At 38.7% G+C, this 24,257-nt stretch overlaps 1 protein-coding gene across 1 annotated transcript in view; it reads right to left on the reverse strand.

Moving 5' to 3' along the window:
* Positions 1-3,631: 3,631 nt before the first annotated feature.
* GOPC (golgi associated PDZ and coiled-coil motif containing) overlaps positions 3,632-24,257 on the reverse strand; it is a 29,951-nt gene continuing 9,325 nt past the window's right edge. The window contains exons 2-8 of the mRNA XM_079780239.1: positions 20,330-20,494; positions 15,413-15,588; positions 14,120-14,285; positions 11,625-11,720; positions 10,299-10,463; positions 7,065-7,245; positions 3,632-6,680 (exon numbers count right to left, since the gene is read on the reverse strand). Of these exons, the coding sequence (XP_079636365.1) occupies positions 6,550-6,680; positions 7,065-7,245; positions 10,299-10,463; positions 11,625-11,720; positions 14,120-14,285; positions 15,413-15,588; positions 20,330-20,494 (1,080 nt within the window). The 3' untranslated portion in view covers positions 3,632-6,549. The remainder of the gene's footprint in view (positions 6,681-7,064; positions 7,246-10,298; positions 10,464-11,624; positions 11,721-14,119; positions 14,286-15,412; positions 15,589-20,329; positions 20,495-24,257) is intronic.

A 24,257-nucleotide genomic window follows, 5' to 3' on the forward strand; every position in this document is an offset into this window, starting at 1 on the left:
TGGGGCACACTCTCACCAGCTGCAGCTTGTTTAAGAAAATTTAGCTCTGAAGCCTGAGCCAGGACAGGCCATTCATATGGAAAAGCTGCTGCAAACAGCTTGGATGGGGCTGCCAATTGGATGGGGCAGGGTCTCAAGGAATCCCCAGGGCGGAGCAAACAGTGTGGGCCATGCTGATATGGCTGCCAGTCAGCCCTGAGAAATGGAAGGTCCCAGCACAGGAACAATGACCCCTGTGAGCACCCCTGTCTCGGAGAAAGCTGCCCCAAGTTCCTGCCCCGATGCTGTATGTGTCTGGGTCCCCCGGTCCTGGAGCTCAGAGGAAGCCAGACCAGGTAAGTTTGTGTGTGGGCCCTTGAAGAGGAATATCTGGGATTCCAGCCACCTCCTAGTCACTCAGCCACAATCCTCGCTGGCTTTTACAGCCTGTAGTTGTGGGACTTCTCTTCCCAGCTCTGAGACCCTGGGCTACGGGGCTGGGGTGGGGCTGGGACCCTTTGCTCCTCTCTGGCGGCCTCCACAGAGGTGCTCTCCCTCCTGATTTAAAAAACAGCCCATGGGGACGCCCAACCAGCCCGTTCTGCGCCTCCGCACCTCCTACCAGTCTCAGTGTGCTTTCTTCACTTCTCTAGTTGTAGGACTTCCATTCAGCCAGCTTTCAGGCGGTTATGAATGATGGTTGTTCTGTATTTTAGTTGTAATTTTGATGTGGTTGTGGAAGGCCTTGAGTACAGGTGTTTACCTACGCCGCCATCTTGGTTCTTTACTCTCAAACTGTGTCTTTCTGTTTTAGGTGTGTTCCTTATAAATAACTTGTTGCTGGATTATTTTTTTTCAATTTGAATTTTTTCTTGTAATTGGAGAATTTAGACCTTGATCAAGCACTCTCAAAATCCAATCCCAGTAATGCTCAACCCCTGCTGCAATATACTAATGCTTACATTTGGGTGTCTAGTCTTCTCCCTTACACATCCACAGCCAGGTTTTGCTAGAATTTAATCTTGGCTATAAACCTTGCAGCCAAGAGTAGTGAGGGCAGTTATTATCTGCGGGATAGTGGGGGTTGGGTAGCAGCGTCTCTAGCACTTTCTAGCCTAACAGAGGGAAGAGGTGGGGTACTTCTGTAAGACCAACTGCGTAGGCCCTGCGGAGTCAACGTCCTCAGGGGTATCCATCCAGATGTCCCCAAGGTTTCCTGGACCAGGGCTATAACGATGAGATGGCCAGCCTGAAGCTCAGCTGTTTCAACCCAGGCCTCCTTGTAAGCTTCCCAGAGGTCCGCTGGCTCTCCTATTTCACCACTAACCGCTTGTTAACAGCCCTCAGTCTCATTATCCTTCTGCAGGTCATCAACACAACTCAGCAGCAACCAACCAACGTTGCTATTCTTGTAGGCATTGTTCTCCCCATACTTAGCAAATGCATGTGTCATTGAACTTCTAGAGAATTCCTCTCCATGAGGACATTTGCCCAGTTACCACCTGTATCTGGAGTGTCCAAGACCATCCTCAGATTGAGTCATTTGCTAGAAAAAGCCATAGGACTAAGCATAGAAGTGTCCTCACAAGTATGATTTATTAGAGAAAGAACACCAAACAGAATCAGCCCAGGGAAAGGCACATGAACAAACCAGAGGAAACCAGGCGCAAGTGCCGAGTCTTGTCCCTGTAGTCGCACAGGACAAGCGTCACTCCTCCCGCAGGGATCTGTGACATGTACAAAGTCCGTCTGTCAGGGAAGCTGGCCCGAGCCTGGGCGTGGGAGGCAGGGTTTTTACCAGGCTCAGTCACATAGGTGCACTCTGCTGGCACATCACCAAAATCTCACCAGAAGGAAAACAAGTGTTCAGCATAAACCCTATTGCTTGTACAAACATCTCAGACACAGTGAATAACTCTTGTCAGTTAAGAAATGGGGGAAACACTCCTAAAATCCTCATTGCTGGACATTAGCCGAAGGCGACCTTGCACACAGGTCTTTGTAAGGATAACAGGTTCAGGCCTGTAATGTTAACCCTTTTCCGCACACCATCTGTGAAATATTCGGCAACTGGACCGTGGCCTGTGCCAAGCAATGCATGTATCCTAGACACAGACCAGGATGTCAGCCTCTTTCCCCTCCAGGTGGGAGATGAGCCAGCTCCTAATCTATTAGCCTGTTTCCTCAGCTCTCACTCCTGGTCCACTGTGTTAGTCTGGGTCCTTCAAAAAGCAGACACCAAGACCAAGAAGGGCTCAGCCATGTCAAGGATTAAATAGGGACAACAAAGATGAGGAAAAACCAGGAGGGAGCTGGGGTTGGCCGGAGGCTGGGAGGCCACCAGATCTCATGCAGGCCTGACCCCAGGTGAATGAAAGGAGGCAGGAAGCCTCGGTGAAAGCAACCTAAACTTTAGGGAGTCTGGCAAGGCTGTCAGGGAGTCAAGCCAAAGTCAAGAAGCCATAAGCTCCCTCTCAAGATCAGTGGTTGGCAGGCAGCAGCTTGTGGGAAGCAGCAGTAGATTTCAGAGTGCAGCAGGGGGCGGCCCTGTCCGCATGCGCCCTCCTGGGGATGACAGATGCTTCCTCGGGGCTGCCACAGCAGTGACCACAGCTTTCACAGTACACCTGGGAAAGATTTATTATCAAACCAACCCTTAGCACCAACACAGTCATTTACCTCTTAGTTAAAAAAAATTGGTAATCCCACATAAAATAGAATGTTGATTAACAATGAGAATGCAAATAATCTTTTACATTTCATAAACTCAACAATCTAACGTGATATTGTTCTGGAAAAGACTTTTCCAAATTACTTGTTTAATTAGGAACTTAAACGGATACATAGTCACCCTTATTTCATTAGGACTAAATCAAGGTTAGTCCATGACAAAAAAATAATTATTTTTAAATGTTCATACCAAGTAATACTCCTGAAAAAAAGTAAAAAAAAAAACAAACAAACAAAACTGAGCCATGTTTACAGATGTTTCTAAAAATTATTTTACAAATAATTTGGGAACTTCTAAATTATATCTGCTTCGATGGTAAAATAGAATATCCTTACTATCTAGTAGGGTTGATTTTCTAATTACCAGTGTTGTCCTCACAGATAACAATGGCTATCAGTTTTTGTAATACAAAACCAACCCAAGGAGGCTAGTTGTTGCCATCTGCTAAGTTCCAGCAGAAGCCGGTCCTACAGTTGCTCCAGCAGTTCCTTCCAACCAAACTTGTTTTTTGTTTTAAAATATACTTTTATTGATTTCAGAGAGGAAGAGAGAGGGAGAGGATAGAAACATCAATGATGAGAGAGAATCACTGATCGGCTGCCTCCTGCATGCCTCCAGAGGGGATCAAGCCTGCAACCGAAGCATGTGCCTTGACCAGGAATCGAACTGTGCGCTCCTGGTTCATAGGTCAATCTCAACCTGTGAGCCACACCAGCCGGGCCAACCAATATGCTTTTAACTAGCTCAGATTAAACAGTTCCTCAAATGAGTTAATTCCTACCCCAAAAAATTGTTCTACCACAGGCCTTGTATGAACTTTATGACTTGTTGGTACAAATAATAGAAGCTACTAGAAATAAATAACAAACCAAAGTATTTAATGTGAAATAAAATTCATTAAAAAATTGAGATTGATACCATTTTTAATGTAGAAGATGCCATCTTTATTTACAGGCCAATAAAAAAATAATGAACTCAACTTAACTAAATACAATACATTTGTCATAAATCCTATAGATCTGAGGCTGAGCCTAAGTGGAAGACCGGATAGGTGGAATAGGATGTCAATTATAATAAGGATGTCAAATAATGTGCAACTTAGGCATGAATTAATACATTTTGTTTCTAAACAGAAAAACAAAAGAAGTTCACTGTGGGGGAAATAAAACCAGCACCAAGACAAACTGTGCTAACTTTTGACAACTGTTCAATATAATCACCAAGACTCACAAATTTTCATCTCTCTTAAATCTATTGCAGTAAGTCTAATGACCTAACTGTTGTTTTTCCGACATATTCACAACAGATACTGTAGAAGAGGCTTTAGAGGCTGAAATGTAACTGTGTACACACAGCCGTCACACTGTATTGAACGTTTTCCTCAGCTACTCTGAGTGTGCAGTTGTTTCCTTTCCTTTCAACTGACTGCGCCACAGTTCTCTCCTTACGTTTGGGTTTGCCCCAGAAACTTGGGTATTTTATGAGTTTCTTTCCTATGCATGTGAGAATAAAAAATTGCTTCTCATTCAGTCCTTTGGAAAAAGTCTGTAATTCTTAAAAGACCTTATATCCAAAATGAACTTTTAACCGGGTAGTTTCTAAACATGTCAGAAAGCTCACAGTAGCATCTGAGCAACAGTGCTCTCATGTAGGCGTGCAAACCAAGGGGCCGCAGGAATGAAAAGGGGACTGACCCATGCAAGTTTCAATTTTAAACTACCTGGAATTTTTTTCATTCTGTTCATCCGCCCTTGAAAGGAGTTATATCATAACCATCTGTCACAATCCTTTTATTACACAGCATCTTTATAAATATGCCAATTGAAGGCTCTAAAAAGATTCTTCATAGACTCAGTAGATAGTGCTTGAAAATCAAAAAGTTCTATCTAATAGTTCCTAAGAATTCAGTCATAGATATTCTCTGGAAAAAAATGCCATAGTCATCCCATTCTAGACTGTGTTTAAAAAAACATAAAAATAACATGGTTTTGAGTCACACACAAAACAACAGTTTCAGACTTGCTACAATGTAAATTTTCTTGGCTACATGAGTACACTGGCTAAACGCCAGCGTGCAGATCTCAAGTCATGCATGGGGGTATGCGTTTGCAGCTGGGGGAATGCATAAGGAAAAGGCATTTGTTTTCTTTATAGAGGCCTCGCCTAGCATGTCAGGAGCAAACAACAACATGTAGCTGGCTTATTCAGTTGTGCAATTAAATACTAGCTTTTGCTAAGAGGCATCTTTATCCTACAAGGTATTGTAATATCAGTAACAACATATACTATGAAGTGCATTTCTATTACAAATTAACATGAGATATACAGATGAATAAAACCACCAAAACAAACCATAAATGAACAATAGTTAAAACATAAAATTTATAAATAGCAAAACCACCAAATAAAGTATATACATTTTATAGATTTACTTATGAACAAATATATATAGTGCATCTAGGAAAGACAAGAAAGTGTGTGTTAGATCACATGACATCTGAATATTAGAAATGAAGAACTGATAATACTCTAAGGGCCTGCCAGGCTTCCCCCCCCCCCCCCCCCCCCCCCACTTAATAGTCCCTTAAATGTATATCCTTTAAAACAGTGATACTGGCAAAACTATCACCTCTTTAAAAGTAATATTTTCACTTTCCCCAACAAGGTACAGTGGCTGCAAGAACAGTAAATGAAAGAACACTTCTCCATGCTTACTCCTGGGATAAGAAAACTAGCACATCCGAAGTTTGCATCTGAAAAGCTCTTTAGTCAAACATACACTGACGTGGAAAGCCAACCAGAACCATTACTGTGTGAAAACATCTTTACCTTATCTTTCCTACCAGGGCCTCCGCTTTTTAGGTGACTGGCAAATGAGTTACTCTGAGGGCAAACTGCTGTTAGAATGCAATATATTTTGTTGATATAATAATAAATTTGAGCTTTGACTGCCAGAAAAATGTATTTGTAAGTGCCAGGACTATCACAGCAAGACACAACTCAAAATGTACAAAACTGTCTTTTGTAGATCCCAGGGAAAAAAGCATGTTAGACTACACAGTAATAACGTAATGCTCCAATACCATGCACAGAGATCAACATAATTGGGAACAAAGAATTTACACTTATCTGCATCTCTTTTGAAAAATCAGGAAAGTACAATATACAGTAACTACAGAAACGATTTTGGTGCAGCACTGATTGATAAGGATTGTTTAAAGAAAACTATTTTGTACTGCATTGCATAGAGCTGAACGGCAAATTCATCACAATAAATGATCATCAAGAACTGATTTACATATCAGGATGCAAAATAAAATTTAAAAAAACCCAAAGCCATTCTTTCAGTTAAAAAAACAATTAAGTCCAGCCTACATTTCTGCAATTCATTGAGTCAAGTTCTGTCTTTGAAACACCACACTTGACATTCTGGAATATATAACATGAATTCATTTATTCTCTTGGATTTAAAGGCTATTTCTTATAAAATACTGGTTAGCACTATCCCTTCTACTAAGTGGGAGAGGAACCAAATAAAACAGTAGTGCTTCATTTGGTACTTAAGAGCCTAGTAATATCCCTTTGGGAAATACATGCTTTGGTGCTTTACAATTTTTTAAGAAAATCAAAATTGCTTTACATGCAATAGCCAATTATGATATACCACAGAATCAGGGAGTCAAGCGTTTAGAATTGTTCACATGAAGCCCTGAGGTACCCGCCTTTCATTTGGGCAACAAACAGCCTCCCTTGAGCTTGTACAGTCTTTGTCGCCATCTTCCCTAGTGCCCCAAGTTCAGAATAGTCTGATTTTACAATCTTGTCTGGGGATAGTCAGTTTAACAAGACTTTCTCTGATACAGACTGTGCAGATCATCTAATTTAGAAGCACTGTCTTCTAGCGGAGTTTCCCTCGAAGTTCCCAGGTCTCCATTTTCATGTCCATCAGTTACTGCCTTCTTATTAAATCCTTAAAAAAAGAGGAAAAAATGCTGTTACTTTCTAGTCTAAAAAAAAGAAAGGTCTTGTGATTCTACTGAGCCAAAACAAAGGAATGAATGCCCACTGTAATTAAAAGTATTACTGGCCCGGCTGGTGTGGCTCAGTGGATTGAGTGTCGTCCCACGCACCAAGAGGTTGCTGGTTCGATTCCCAGTCAGAGCACATGCCTGGGCTGTGGAATCGATCCCTAGTAGGGGTCTTGCAGGAGGCAGCCGATGGATGTTTTTCTCTCTTTCTCTCTCCTTCCTTCTCTCTCTAAACCCAATAAAAACATTTTTAAAAAAGTGTAACTGAAGAACATCTGAGGCTTTTATATTTTTAATTTTTATTAATAACTTTTAGAGATTTTTACCTTGTAACACTTTGACTTCCCCGCCTGTGTCTTTGCAAGTGGCACCAGGATTACTACCTCCTTCTAACTCATCTAGGTATAAACGGTAACGATGTCCACTCTCATCTTCATACTCTACATTTTCATCATCAGAATCCACTTCAGGAGCCACATAAACTACTTCAAATTCAATCTCTCCTCTCTAAAATGGAGAAAGAAAATAAGGAAGTCAAGTTATTGTAACTGTAATTAAAAAAGGAGTTCTAAATTCTTTGGGGTGGTGGATAGAGATGAACAGTAGTCAGACCTCAGATGTAGCTTCCTTTCAAGGCAACAAATGACAGTCTAGAATCTCAAGAGGTAAAAGAGAGCTTAGCCCTAACCGGTTTGGCTCAGTGGATAGTGCGTCAGCCTGCGGAATCAAGGGTCCCAGGTTCGAATCTGGTCAAGGCCATGTACCTTGGATGCGGGCACATCCCCAGTAGGGGGTGTGCAGGAGGCAGCTGACTGATGTTCCTCTCTCATTGGTTTCTAACTCTCTCTCCCTCTCCCTCTCCCTTCCTTTCTGAAAAAATCAATAAAATCTATTTTAAAAAAAAAAGAGAGAGAGCTTAGAGGCCATCATGTCCAGACCAACTCCATGCATCCTCTCTAAATTCTTTTTAATATTACAGTAGTTCTTTCTACTGATTACAATATTTTTGCTTATAGATCTAAAAAAAAAAAAAAAGGATGCTCAACTACTCAATTATAGACTTCTGGAACAAATGTTCAGTTTAAGTCATTTTGCCATTTTGTACTTTACACAGCAATTCAGCAAATCCATTTAAATAGATATTAAATAAAGGTGCACATAAAGGCATCACACAAACGTTTCCTTGTCTAATTTAGCATACCTCTACATAATGATTTTGTTTCTTACTTACTAGGTCTTGAACCTTAACTTTCACTGAGTACCAGACACAGTGTTAATCAAGGTATTCTGTCAGTAATAATAGTAATGACCATATTTATTGTGCAAAATTATATCCTTTAGTTCTCAGAATATCACTATTGTAGTCTTTTACATGAATGAAAAACATGAGAGTCCTGGAGAAAGCAGACAACTTCCAATATGATGAACAAGTAAAATATAAAAGTAGAAATTTGACTCCAAATTCCTGCTCTTTCTACCATACTCCACTAAATGTGTAACATTTATACAATTATTATTTAGTAACAACTTTAGGTGCAAGTAAAAAATTACAGATTATACATTATGTTAGAATATTCCAAGTTATAATCATCCTATATAATAAAAGGGTAATATGCAAATTGGCCGAACTGCAGAATGATGGTCACTATGATACACACTGACCACCAGGGGGCAGACACTCAACACAGAAGCTGCCCCCTGGTGGTCAGTGCACTCCCACAGGGGGAGCGCAGCTCAGCCAGAAGCCCAGAAGCCGGGCTCACAGCTGGTGAGTGCAGCGTCTCACCTCCGCAGCAGCCTAAAGATGTCTGACTGCCTACTTAGGCCCATCTGTTGGACATCCCCCGAGGGCTCCCGGACTGTGAGAGGGAACAGGCTGGGCTGAGGGACCCCCGCCCCCGCCCCGTCCTGAATGCACAAATCTCATGCACCAGGCCTCTAGTCATTTAATAAGAGACTACGATCATTACACACAAGTCTGGTATTTGCAACTCTCTGAAAATTATGGCCTGCCCTTTGCTCAAGAGAAAACATGCCATTTTTTACTGCTACTCACTAAGTCAGTCTCTTTGGTTCTCCTGTTCCCAGCAGTTTAAAGCTATGCCTCAGAATTTTAATATGTGCTTAGTGTTTCCTTCAAGCTTTATGACTGTCTATTTGTGTCTCCTTTACCACAGCTGCCATTCACCCCACTCGCATGCTACTGGGTGACAGCCAAGCTGGGTTGGGAAAACACCAACTTAAAGAGGCTAGGGTTGCATTCTTAGATCTCCCTTATCGGAACATGCTTTAAAAATATTTTGGGGAGGCAGACAGATAATACAGTGGTCTTCAGTACAGTTCTAGTATATTTTGGGGAGGCAAACAGATAATACAGTGGTCTTCACAGACAGAATTAGGTCTGTGGGTAGCTGTCACAGAGACACAGATTTTAGACTTAATATGAGAAAGCTTTCTAAATATCATCAACATACCTCAAAAGAACCGACGATTTATCAACAAATCCTTCAATGCAATTATTTAATTAGTAATATTGTAGAGATTTATGCATCATGTGGAGTTGAACCAAATGAGCTATAAATTCACTTTCAACTCTAAGATTCAATTCTACACTTGCATACCACACTTATGATCCAACAAAAACTCAATGCACTACCTACCAATGCCTCTCTAATTCCCTCAACCCTAAAGGAAAAACAAAATAAACCTTAGGTTTATATACATATGATATCTGGATATGAATACCAACTCTGTCATTTATTTGCCTGCAACTATGAGCAAACCATTATTTCTCTAAGAACCTTAGTTTATTCGTTTTAAATAAGAAGGTTGAACTAAATGACTTCTAAGGATCCTTTTAGTTCTAACATTTATGACTATAAATCCACTTCTAGCATCATTGTTTCCTACAATATCTTATATTTATATAATATTTTAGTCATTAATGATGGTTTGCTCTCTAATGTCAGGTTCTGTCCTAACTTTTTATACTGTACAAGAGGCCCGATGCACAAAGATTCATGCAAGAATGGGCCTTCCTTCCCCCTGGCTGCTGCAGCGCCTTCACTCTGGCCAGAGCTACCTTTCTGCTCCGGCCCAGAGCTGCCTTTCCGCCTTCCCACGCTGCCCAGAGGCCCGGAGCGGCTGGGGTGGTGCGGAAGCTGTGTATGCAAATTAACCCGCCATCTTTGTTGGGTTAATTTGTATACTCACTCCTGATTGGCTGGTGGGTATCACAAAGGTACTGTCAATTAGCATATTACTCTTTTATTAGGTAGATTAATATACTGAATCCTTACAGTTCTCATAGGAGGGCACTGCAGCACAGAAGATTTAACTTGCTCAGAGTAACACAACTGTGGAAAGAACAAATAAAATCTCCTTTTTCAGAAAATCTGGCTGAATGTCTTCTATAAAAGCCCCTATCCCCCCAAAAAACCCGCAATCTATACAGAAGCACTTTACTACTTGAGTAACCTCCTAGGGAAGTAGAAAATACTCAACAGATTAAAAAAGAACCAATTGATAGATTCTATTTTAATTTCATAAAGGGAACTTACTTGCTGGGAAAGAATAGTTACAGCTTCTTTATGCTTTGTATCCCTTAAGTTAACTCCGTTAACAGCCAAAATAGCATCTCCAACGTGTAGTCCTCCACATCTATCAGCAGGTTGCCCTGGCTGGATCTCAGAAATGAGAATTGGAACACCATGTTCTTTCCCACCCTAACAAAAAAAACAAAACAAAGGCAATAAATTAGTTTACTCTTTGTATAGGCACAGACTATTCTAGAAATATAATATTTTCTTACAATATGTTTCATAAGCACCTATACTGATTCTATAAATGCTGAGTAAAATCTTGTTTGCTGCTTAATGATAAATAAATCATTATGAGTTTCAAAGGGTTACCTCTTAGTAAAACAATAACACACATGTGCTTTCCTAAAAAGCATCTTACAGAGCTTCCCCCCCTCCCCGCAAACAACTACAATCAACTAAACTACTTTAAACACAAATAGGAATACTTTATGTATTAGTAGTCTATAGCACTATTCAATTTTATCAGATCTAAATCACTCACTGGTAACATAAACCATTCTTTTATGTACCATAAAAACAATTGTAAGCTCATAAGATGGATCTCAATTTCAGAGATGTTAAATGTGAAAAAATATGCAACACAGAATTAATGGAATGCAGTATTTGGTATATATCACTTTCCAGCTTGTATCATAAAATTTTTTATAATTTTTCATTATAAAAAACATTCCTTCATTAAGCAATACCAGAACTAAAATGAACTTATGCAGTACCTAAGTGTTGCCAAGTGAAAATTAGAGTAAAACCACCTCATTCATTCACCTGGAACAAAGTACTAAGCAACAGCAAAATGACTCCAAATATATGTATTTGATAATAGATTGCTCTCAGGAATGTTGCCCAAGACAACTCTTTATAAAGGCATCAGATTTAAAAAGGAAGACTAGACCCAAGAGCCAGTCAAATCTGACAACTAAGAAATTAAGCAAGAGGAAGGTAACATATACTCTAGAGAAAAAAAATAATACAATCTGGAGCCATTTAACACAGAATAGACATATCCATTCCCAAAGGCTCTTAAAGGCATCACAGAATAGGATACAGAACTATGCCAGGTCATAATAAAAACGTTTAACTCTGTTTATTCAAGTTATATGTAACAGTTATTAGCAAGATTTACATACATACAAAAAAAAAGTTTACATAAAAAGAGTGCCCATGGGGATAAATCCAGTTACTTAGAAATATATGCAGAATGCTTTGTTTCAATGATTGCCAATGTCCTAAGGGGCATGATTATACTAGGTAACTGTAGAAAAGAAGACTGGAAGCACTACTTCTTACTGTAATTGAAATGCCAAGGCCTTCATAATCTTCCTTAAGGAGGAGAACTTTTCTAATTGGACCAACACCTTGGCTCTTCTTTAAAGAGTCTTGATCCTTATTGGGGGGAAAGAAGGAAAGAAGAAAAATTTGTATTATTTAAATAATATACCAAATAGGGTAAATCCATGCCATATAACTTGCTTTTATTAAATAAAGAAATCTTTATTAATTTCCTGCAATGGATACATAGTATGTGTTAAGAAAGTAATTATAGATAAAATGGAAAAGTGAAAATAGTTTTCCTGTTAATATAGTAGAATGTATAGATGACTTTCTCATCCTTTCGTCAAATTCTTTAAAATACTGATAAATCTCTTTTTAAACTGAAAGACGTTATTAAAAAAAATATTGTCAGGAATTAATTGATGAACAAATATCTTCAAGAAATAAAAATGGGTAATTGTTTATCCTCACTGGAAAATATGGTAAAGATCTATATCTATTTTATCTGATTGTAGAAATGAAAAACAAATTACCAACTGGATCGTTCATTATTTTCTCATTCCTTTGAGCTCTGGAGTCTACCTTTTAAATAGAGGACCTTGCTCCATGAATAATTTCTTCTCTGATACCTTTTCTCTTTCCGTCTCTACTAAGCTCCTTCCCTATTCAGCATATAAACTAAAATTCCAAGCCTCTTCCAGCTTTAAAATACTGACCATGTACAAACACAAAACAAAATAAAACCCTTCAATCACTTACTATGGCCTTTAGTTACTATCCTCCTCCTCCTCCATCTTTCCTTGACTTTCAAAAAGTTAATCCTCACCATATCTACTTGCTTGCCTCCCATATTCATTCTCCAACCACTGCAATTAGGATTTTGCCCCCACCTGCTCCACTAAATTGTCTTCTCTGCAGTACTCGGTAACCAATATGGCTATATCCAACAAACACTTTTTAGTCACCACTCAATTTGAACCTTCAGAAAGTTGGTACTGTTCGCTAACCCCTCCTTGAAACCCTCTCTCCCTTGGTTTCTATTGCACCACTTTCCTAGATGGCCTGTGTCTGACAAAGTCCACCTCAGGCTCCTTCCTTTAGTAATCAATTCCCTTGCCTCCCTCCATAAAAGATTCTTTCCATTCTTGCCCTTCTATTCTTTTTCCTTAAATATACTTTCCCTGGGTGACTTAATCAATTTCATAGTTTCAATTATAAATAGATAGATGATTTGTCTAATATTTTTCAACACAAGACCTCTCTCCTGAATCCCAGTAATACACCCAGTTGTACATAGCTGGGCTGTCCACTGGCACTTCATACACTACATGTCTAAGATTGATCTGGTTTCCCCAAAACCTTCCTTTTCCTCTATTTGGTTTATAAATCAATGGCATCAAATCACTCAGCTGCCCAAATAAAAAACGTAGTGTCTTCCTTCTCACTCACCTACTTAACCAAAACCAAGTCCCCTTGATTCTGTCAAACCTGTCTTTCCTCCCAAATGCACTTGCCCTGCTCTCATCACTGTCTCCTCAGATTAGCATAGTATCTTTCTAATATATCTCCTCACCTCCAATTAGACCCTCTTCCAATATATCTTCCAATACATCTTCTTCACTATACCAAAGTAACTGTCAAAAAATGTTAAATCTTATTAAACCCACTATTTTATTTAAAAATCCCATGATTATCAGGTTCAAATTCAAACTCCTTTATTTAGCATAAAATAATTTGTCATCTGGCAGCTGCTTGGAATATAATGGGGACCAACTATGTCCCAGAGAAGACAATGGCATAAGTATTTATTGCTATCTCCTCTCCTCTCCACCAATTCCATGTACATATCAATTCTTCTTACAATACTCTTTGCATTATTAAAGCCACGCTTTATCTGATGCTAAGATATGTGGGTCACTGAGTAGAAGTTTGATATGCTCTTATTATATTAAGGTTTGTATTATTAGACAGCTGTTGTAATGAAATTTGATAAAGATTTATCCAGATAAAAAGAAATACTCCCGTATATGATGACTAAGAAAGCAGACAATTAGACACAGACACAGATGTCAAATTCCATCTTAATTTAAGAACAGGTGTAAACATTAGTTCAGAACCTACATTTGAATCAAGTTACCAAAAATTCTCTTAAAAAACTACCCAAAAACATTTACCAATTTATCAATATGACTACACACTCTCTGCTATGCTTAAAATGAATTTAAAACAAATTCATGCTAATCATGATCCAGGAAAATTGGAGAATATGAGCCAAAGTACTAGCAATAGTTCACTATCTTCAGATATATCATTTTCAGGGTACTAATAAGTCTATAAAGAGCTATGGGTTATTGAAACTTTAAATATGTATCTCTTTTAAATAAGGTTAATCCCACTTTCACTTTTTAAATTACAGTTTTAAATACTATTAGAATACAAAAATGAAAAGGGCTTCTGATTAAATAAAGAAGGAAGAGGCTGAGAGGAAAGAAGTAGCAAAGCAAACCTACGTGGCCCGGTGGTGCCTGCATTGGTCGTTTTAGGTCATTACGTCCTCTACAGGCTCTGATGACAGTTTTGTGACGATGCAAATGTATTTCAGCTTCCAGTTGGTTCCAAAGCTTATCATGAGCAGGTCCCTTCATATCCCGCCCTAATAATTGTATTTGTTGGACCCTTCATATTGCCAAAAAGAGTTAATTCAGTTAGTTTTTCATTGTGCATACTACAGAGAGAATTCAGAAGAATTACTGAACGTAAGTAGCTTTTGCAAAGATCTAAGTAATAAAGATAATACTCAGGAACCTCCCAATGTCTCTGATTTATAAGGATATGAAAACTGAAAAGAACTGTGTCTTTAAGGGAAAACCAGTTAAAAAAATAAAAGACCATATGCTTAATTTAAATACATTTAAGAAACAATTTATGAGACTAATGTCAATTAACATGTATTTCACGTCTTGCATACAATTAAGATAGGTCATCGAACTCAGATACTATTGAATACTAGTCTTCAGATGAGGCTAACTATACTGAAACATTTCTTGTAACAATTTCTTTTTAAACAAAATGACTATTTTAAATGTGCTAAGTTATTAGAAAATGTGCACTTCAATATTGTTATTTTTATTTGCTCCACATCAGTTCTAATGTGACATTAAGACAATGAGTGGAAAATTATTTAGTACTAATAATAAATTAATCACCAAAGTTTGTCAATAATTCATTGTGATAATATCACTGTTATTTCAACACTAGAGGCCTGATGCACGAAATTCATGCTAGAGTAGGCCTTCCTTCCACCCGCTGCCAGTACCGGCTTCCCTCTGGCACCCGGGACCCGGGCTTCCCTCGCAGCCCCAGCTTTGTCCAGAAGGACGTGTGGTCTAATTAGCATATTACACTTTTATTATCATAGATATTTTTGAGGGGTAAAAAAGATCAGGCTTCAGTGATCACAGAAATAATTCCTTATGGAAGGTGTGCTACACATGTGAACATTATCTGTCATGTGTCAAGGCAAATAAGGACTGAAAAGTGCAGCTGTAGAATTGTTCACATTTAACAGTAAATTACTATCTGTGTGTGTGTGTGTGTAAACCAAAAATACTGAATAAATCTGCAATATATAAGGCTAACAATATTAAGTTAACAATAGTAAGCTATAACCAACTATAAAATAACTCTATAAAACAACTCTTAGGGTAAAGACTAATGTTTCATTTACCATACAGGTAAAAGTCAACCTCATTAAATATCCATTTGTCACCTACGGATACAAGGGCACCCATCTTTTTACACACCTTCCTGCCAGTTCCTTGTCTAAGTACTTGGCAGCCAGTCTTGCCCCATAAACTTCAGCCTGGAGAACAGCTATATGTCTACGAAGGGCTTCATTCTCTTTTCTCAGCAACTTTACTTCAGCTTCAAGTTGAGCTTCTTTCATTTTTTCTTTTTTGTTTGCTTCAAGCTCTCTCTCCTATTGTAATTAAAAAACAAACATAATGCAATGAAAATACTTTGAAGACTCTACAGTAGAGCATATTCCTTAAAATACACAAAAGCACACAGTCTAAATGACAACAATGAAAGCATGTGATAAAAATTACTACTTCATTTCTATAAAATAAGAACACAAAGATTTGGATCCAGTTCTTTTTAACTAGTACCAGAGGTGTTGGAATCACTTCTAGTGAGAATACTAAGAGACATAGTATTCTTTTTTCTTTTTTTAATGTTTTCTTTTTTTTTTAGAGAGAGAGAGAGAGGAAGGGAGAGAGAGGAAGGGAGGAAGAGAGGGAAGGAGGGAAGAGAGAGAGAGAGAGAGAGAGAGAGAGAGAGAGAGAGAGAGAGAGATTTGATGTTCCATTTCTGTATGCATTCACTGGTTGCTTCTTGTATGTGCCATGGCCAGGAGTATTGGGACAACACTCTAACCAACTGAGCTACCCGGGCAGGGCTGAGAAGTAGTATTCTTTATGCTCATGTTATCACATAGTAATAGAAGTGGCTTCAATGAATAACTGAATCTGCTCGCTATTTTCGAAAAACTACTTAAGAAACTAGACTACAATAAAATAGTCATTCTGGTGGTTGTGCCCAAATATCCAATTAACTTTAATGCAATAATTCTATAAAGCTAGTCAAAATCATCCAGTTACATAGAGATATGCTCTATAATTATCTATCTTAGAAGACTACGAAAAGCTTACAATGCTAAAATTAAAACAGATATTCTAAATAAAAGGAAACATTTTATGGCCATGGAGAAATGTTGGTAACAACTGCATGAAGACATTTACACATTAAAAATAAGCATATCTACGGTGTAAATTATCACTGATTTTGGGGCCCTAGATCATTCATTTGTCCATATGTTAAAGTGAATGAAGAACTGTTTTCTGAGGAAAATACTGGCTTCACTTCCATATCCTAATGGAAGGATGCACATCCATTTTTAGCTCTCACAAAAAGATGTCATCCTATGTTCCACGAGTAGATAGTCCATATGTGTGAATTTATAGGTGTTAGCCAGAGGATAAAACCTCAAGACCTTCACCACCAAATTTTTATCATAAGCTTACATGTGAGAAATAATGTTCAATTTACCTTAAAAGTAGGAAGTACAGTATGTACAAATGTAAATACCCTCAGGATCCAAGCACAGAGCAGAGGCAGGTACAAGATAACTTAGGAGAGTAGAAAACTGAAGGTACAAAATCCTGCCTGAAGGCAGTCAAATTCAAATTCACACACACACACAAACAAAACCCTTCTGAGAGTTGATAGAGCTCTGATAGATATTTTAAGTGTTATTTTTGGATCAAGCAAACAAAAAACCCTAAACACTGCAACCTTCCATCTATCCTGAGTAGAACTGCTTTTACTGATTTACAAAATTGCTTTTTCTGCCTCACTAATTTATAGAACTCATAAAGCCTGTGAAAATATGGTTATATCTGTTAATAAGATGTGGAAGGCACGTCACTATACTGCCAAGTCCCCTTTATGAGACGTAAAAGATTTACTATAGCACCAGGAAACTTGGTTTATCTTGAGCAAATGGCAAATGATAGTTTCTACTGTTTGGGCACTGATTATAATTATTTCTTTTTATTCTGGACATTAAGAAGCTGAAATATTTAAACAAATTTTTAGCAATTCATGGAATATATTATGGTACTAATTTGGTCTACTGTTTTGACTACAGTACATCAGCATTTGCTATATTTAATACCAATAGATAATATATTCAAATATAAGGCAGTGAGTACCACAATCTTAACAAAAAAATTATACAAAGCTAAAATAAATGACAACTTCTATGATTAAAAGTATTTGTTATGTATGTGGATAAGCAGAAAGAAATTAATCTGCAGGCTTTTACAACTTCTGTTTAAAAAAATAACGAGTAGAATATAATTTTTAGATATTGTTTTAAAAAATTTGCACAACTGATAATCCTCCATTTTAAACAACTTTCGAATTATTAATATGTCTATTTATTTCAGAACCTATTCCTCAAAAGAGAAGGTATCAGTTCTACAAGAAACCATGGTTTAGATTACATTAACAAGACTTTTTAATGACATTTATTGAGGGTTAATGCTATTTGTTTCAGAAAAAGAATTCCTAAAGATCAAGAATTCTTTGGTTTACTGGCTAAATAAACTTTACATTGAGAATTACCTACTTACAATTACTTTAATGAGCTATTTACACAAAATTTATGAAATCTAAGAAACATAATAAGCCACTGCTTTGCTTTAATGATTCAAACCCCTAATGAATCTGACAAACTCTAAGGCCTGAAATTAAAAGATACAAGTAAAAAAAGGACTGAGAAAACTGAACTTGATCACTTCTAGATTTAAAACAAAACAAAAAAAGCCTAAATTTTTTTAGTTAACAAATTTGTTATTATCATCTATAATAACAAAAGCATAATATGCTAATTAGACCGGAAAGCTGAACGACCTACCAGACGAAGCAGGGGCTGTGAGAGCTGAGGGCAGCCGCTGCAGCTATGAGGGCTGAGCCCCTTGCACAAATATGGTGCATCGGGCCTCTAGTTAGATAATAATCAAGAAGTTCATTTTGTATTTAGATAGCCAAACAGTATTCTTCAAAAAAAGGGAAGCCATATGACAAACTGGAACCTGATTAGGTTGGGGTAGTGTGAAAAATATTAAGAATTTATATATTGTTATCTTCTAAAATGATTTCTGGTAAAGGGTTCTAAAATTCAGTAAAGCCACACAATTATTCCGAAGACTGCTACAACACATGCAGTGGATGAATAAGAAACCAACATGCACATTCTTTCTCTGGGAATAAATTCAAACAGCAAAGAGGGAAGCTGGGCCTATTTAATATTTTCAAAACACTCAATGGGAAAACCAATTGCTCTTTTGGAGTACAAGTGTGAGCAAGTTACCAGGCTGAGAAGTTGTTAAAAATTGATGAGCTCTGCAAATAATGGCTACAAATTACAAACACAAGAAAAATCTGTCACAACATTAGTGAGAAAAGAGCAATGGGCCGTCCACCGAACTTGTCAGGTGCGAGCGCATTTAAAAATACCACCAACATCATTTTCAAATACAATGTGCAAAGAAAACACTAAGAACACTTAAGCGTGACATTTTAAAGCAAGCCAGAAACAACATACTTACCAGCTCCTCCACAGAGGGGACAGACTTAAGATATAAGAAAAAAGTTTTATAATTAGAAAAACATCAAGCAAATGAATTTATCTAGTGGTATAATCACTACAAGGAAAATTTCCATATGTTGAATAACATTTGGGTAAAATTCGTTAGGACAAATATATGTGCAAATCCATAAGCAATAAAATAGTAACTGTATAGTATTAAATTAAAATTTTTTGTTTTATCAACATTAGTCACCACACCTGGTTCAGTGTTGTTCCACTACAGCAGCCTATAGTTCAATCTAATGTTAAAACTTAATGTAAATTCCTTCCTAGTGAAAATGCACGTTGTTTTCTCAATGTTAATATTATCTATTCCAAAGAAGCTGTTATCTGATTCGTGTCAGTTAAATAAAACACTAATAACTTACATTCATAAAATTTCAGAATTTAAAATTATTTGGGGAGAATATAAATATTCATTTAAATAAATTCTAACATATCCGTATTAAAAACTAATTAACCAACCAAACAGAATTAACTAAAAACAAGTAAAACCTAAAAATGTATTTTACTGTCATCATTAACTATGTGCCCTGCAGTTAATAAAGTGTCTGGCACATAATATATACTCAAGACATGAATTAAGCTGAAATTAGACTTAAAAAATATTTACCTAAACAGCCTATACTGATGAAGAGGGCAATGGCTAATGATGGAAAATTTGCACAATGAAACATTATGCAAAATAAAAGTTTTCAAGTGGCAGGGAAAATGTCTACAATATATTTAGAGCAAAACAAAACATGTGCCATTGGCTGGCACCCAATCCATTTTCCCCTTCGTCATTATTAACAGAACTCTAATTTAAATGGGGGTGGCCACGTGACCCACTAAGAGACTGATAAGCAGCTGAGGATAGCCAATGAGATGGCCAAACTGACTGGCAAAAACCGTTGAGGAGTTCATGAAAAGTTCTTGAAAGAAGGCTAATACAGCTGGGCATCATCCTTTTGCCCTTCCCTAGACTCTGGAATGCAGACCTAAACAAATCCTGAGGATAGAAATCATGAGCTAAAAATGACAGAGCATAGTAACAAAAGGAAGCCGGATCCCTGATATCTGTGGAGCTGCCATATCAGGTCTACACTGCCTGTCTCAGAGCTTCTTTAATTGAGAGAAAATAATATGTACTATTCAAGAATAAATAATTTATACTATTCAAGAATAATCCCAATGTTACTTGGGATTTCTGAACTTAATGCTGAACATTAGAGTAAAAAAATTGTTTATATGCTATAATCCCAAATATTTTAAATATATTTATACAGATATTTTTAAATAGGAAAAACACTATTCTAAGTACCCATTGGTTATTGATATTATCACTGATCTTTTCTGGGGATGAGATTTTTGAATGATTGCACTGATCTTTACATTTCCTGTATTTTCTAAAATTGCCACAATGCACACATATTACCTTTTATAATTAAAAAGCCTCACTAAAAATTATTCCCTACATCCTCTAAAATGCATATGAGTATAGGTTACCCTATAAACTACTTACCAGTTTTGCTTTAATAGTACCAGAGTCGACACTTTGACCAGTTTTAGCATGAAGCTGAAGCTGAACAGAGTGCAATTGTAAAAGCTGATCATGTACTTCTTTCTCCAGTACAACTTTCTCCGCTTGGGTCTCTGTCAGTTCAGATTTCAGATCCACCAACTGTGCCTTATAAAACAATAATAACGAACATTAAGTATGCTTCATTTTCTTTATTTTGGCTCTAATTATTATTATTTAAGAATGAAATAGAAAGACTGTCTTTGAAATGAATAGATGAACACTAGAAGACCAGTATCTGAGCTATAGAACATCCAGGTACACTGACAGAAAGTCAATAGTGCAAGATATTTGAGTGACAAGAGAACTATATCACAAATAGTATCCTATCTAATAAAAGGGTAATATGCAAATTAACCATCATTCCATCACAAAGATGGCGGCGCCCAGTCCTCTCAGCCCTGCCGGAGTCCCCAGTCCTGGAAGGGGGGACAAAGGGGGGAGGGGGCGGCGGCCGCTGAGAGTGGGCAGCATGAGTGGCCTGGCAAAATGCTTGCTTTGTCGCCGAGGCGACGAGGCAAATGTTCTGCGCCCAGGTGCAGCTGGGCCTCTGGCCAGGCCGGGGCGTGGATGGGCCTCTGGGCTGCGAAGAGCCTTGGGGCAGTGGGCGTGGAGCGGCCAGGCCCCACAGAGAGCTACTGGCGCACAGATTTGTGTGCAGGTCAACTAGTCCTACCTAATAATAGACAAATATGCAAATTGACCGCACCTTCACTACGCCCAAGCCATGCCCACCAGCCAAGCCACGCCCACCAACCAATCAGGACGAGTATGCAAATTACCCCAACCAAGACAGTGGTTAATTTGCATACCAAGACAGCGTAGAAAGAAGCCAAGAGCTGCAGAAGGGAGCAAAGCTGCGGAGAAGCAAGCAAGCCGGGGGGAGGAGAAGGGAGGAGCGGAGGCAGGGCGGGGGAGAAGGGAGGAGCCAAGGCAGGGCCAGGGGAGAAGGGAGAAAAGCAGGCGGGCTGACGGAGAAGGCGGGGAGGGGAAGAAGGAAGGAGAGCAGGCGGGGCGGGGTAGAGTGCAGCAGGAAACCCTATTGCAGGATTCTTCCTGCAACGGGAACGCTAGTCTTCTAATAACACAGAATGCTACTTCATTTTACTTTGTTTACTTTAAGGCTTTCACTGTTTCACCTTTATCTACAAGGTTTATGAAAATATACAGTATGGGATGGTTCACCATCCTGCAGAGACAATATGCGCTTTAGTGGTGAACTAATACTAACAGTGTCTTAGAGGAGAATCCCGTAAGTGGTGCTTTGTCCTCACCCCGAAGAACACTAGCCCAAATCAGCCCAACCACTATCTAGTACTTTAGATGCTGAAGTGTGAGTTACTGAGGCTACAGTGGGTCTTAGGATCAGAATTAACTATAAGCTACAGTTAACTGTTACAACACAGCAGAACACCTCATCAGAACCACTAATCCACTTAATCTGAAGTTTTTCATTTTTCACAATATATTCATTGCTTTGCAATAGTGCATAGAATATGTCCTTTATGTGTGTTTGGTCTTCCCCACTAACCAATAGATTAAAATCAAGGCAAGACCTTAGTTTTCTATTTAACATGATTTTATAAAGCATCTAGGGGCCCAGATTATGTCAGCACAATGAGAAAAAAAAACTGTGAAAAATACTTTTAAAATTATAATTATTTATGCCCTTGAGAACCTTTCTTATCAACAGAGGTGATAAATATGCATGCACACTAAATAAGAAAAATGTGGCAAGCTACAGATATATTTAGAATTGGTCTGGTCCCAAGGCATTCAAAGTAAAGGAAGGCTTTAAGAAGGTTAGTGAGGACAGAGTTTAGAAGGGCTTTGAAAGAAAAAGACAACAAGGACAAAATAGAAGTAATTAATCTAGAAATGGGAAGACTAGCAGAGGCATAGAGAAATTAGAAGCAATTCAGGTAAATTCTGAGTACAGAGACCAGAGGAATATATCTCTACTAGAGGCCCAGTGCACGAAATTCGTGCACTCGGGGGTCCCTCAGCCCAGCCTGTGCCCTCTCGCAGTCCAGGAGCCCTCAAGGGATGCCCGACTGATGGCTTAGGCCCACGGGGAGTGGGTCAGTGTGCGTCATAGCGACCGATCGTTCTGCCATTTGGTCGATTTGCATATTAGCCTTTTATTATATAGGATATCCCAACGGTACCAACCAGTGCCTACTACATAAAAGATGCAAAGAGAGAACGCAGGTATCAAAACTCAAAGCCCAATTTTATTTTCCAGGAACAAGACAAGTGTTTAGAATTTACTCTAAATTTAATAATATTCACTAGTAAATAACTCTTCTTATCCTATATAATAAAGAGCTAATATGCTAAATAGACCAAACAGCCGAACAACCTTCCAGATGTCCTTCCAGACAAAGCCGGGGCTTCGAGGGGCTGTGAGGGCTGGCCAAGGCTGTGAGGGCCGGCTGAGGCAGCCAGAGCTGCGAGGGCTGGCCAAGGCTGCGAGGGCCGGCTGAGGCAGCCAGAGCTGCGAGGGCCAGCTGGGGCTGGCAGGGTCAGCCAGGGCTGCGAGGGCCGGCCGAGGCTGGGAGGGCTGGCCAGGGCTGTGAGGGCCAAGCCCCTTGCACGAATTTCATGCATCGGGCCTCTAGTCCTATATAATAAAAGGCTAATATGCAAATTGACCAAACGGCAGAACGACCAGTTGCTATCACGCACACTGACCACCAAGGGGTAGATGCTCAATGCCGGAGCTGCCCCCTGGTGGTCAGTGCGCTCCCACAGGGGAGCACCACTCAGCCAGAAGCCGGGCTCATGGCTGGCAAGCGCAGCAGCAGTGGCGGGAGCCTCTCCCACCTCTGAGGCAGCGCTAAGGACCCCTCGGGTTCCCGGACTGTGAGAGGGCACAGGCCAGGCTGAGAGACTCCCCCCCTGCACCCCCCCCCCCCGCCCCCGTGCATGAATGTCATGTACTGGGCCTCTCGTCTATAATATAAGCACTGTAGCTGCTAAGAAAAGTTAGTCATTGGTAAGTATGTGCCTACTACAACCAGTGCCTACTACATAAAAGATGCAAAGTTTCATATTTTTACTTAATGGCTAAAAGTTTCATATTTTTACTTAATGGTTACCCTCCTTATGTCACAGAATTTTAGAATTTAAAGAAATCTTAGAGAATATAAAATCTATGGTTATGAAAATTAATATTGAGATAATAAAGCCAAGGCCCATCAAAGCTGTTTTTATTTCTAGGGCTACCCAATCTGTCAGTGGCAAAACAGCACTTTGAACCCAATTCTTACTCCCAGGGCAAGGTAGCGGGAGTGTTAAGCAATTAACCATAAGAAAAAAATGTTTCTATAGCTACAATACATATGTATTACTAACAATATTCAAAACTACCACAAAGCAAGTAATCTACTTTCCATATGATAGGTATATGCATCATACATTATCTGTCATTCTTATCTGTCAAAATATCCAAACTTTTCCACCAAGATAATTCCTTTCTAATACAATTCTTAACCACTGGATTCCACTCTGTGGCACCAAAATCAAAGTAATTTTTTATTCAGTTTCCTATTGTTTCACTTTGCTAGACCTTAATCCTCTGTCTATATAATCTTTGAAAAATATACAAGAACTGTACTGTTTTCATTCTAATCTAAACATAAGCTTTTTTTTAAAATTTCTTTAGCACTCTTATGGATAACATTGCCAATTATTGGCAACTGAGGCCCAAAGAGATTGAGGTGCCCCAATGGGCCAAAACTCAAACCTCCTGACATCTTTGTCATTCTGAGAGTTAATAGGGAAAATGGTAAGGAAGCAATCCACGTGAGAGCACATTACCAAATCTCAGAACTAGTCACAGCTCTGAGAAACAGCCCCACACAATGCA

This window comes from Cnephaeus nilssonii, assembly GCF_951640355.1.
Source record: "Cnephaeus nilssonii genome assembly, chromosome: 9".
Lineage (NCBI taxonomy): Eukaryota > Metazoa > Chordata > Mammalia > Chiroptera > Vespertilionidae > Cnephaeus > Cnephaeus nilssonii.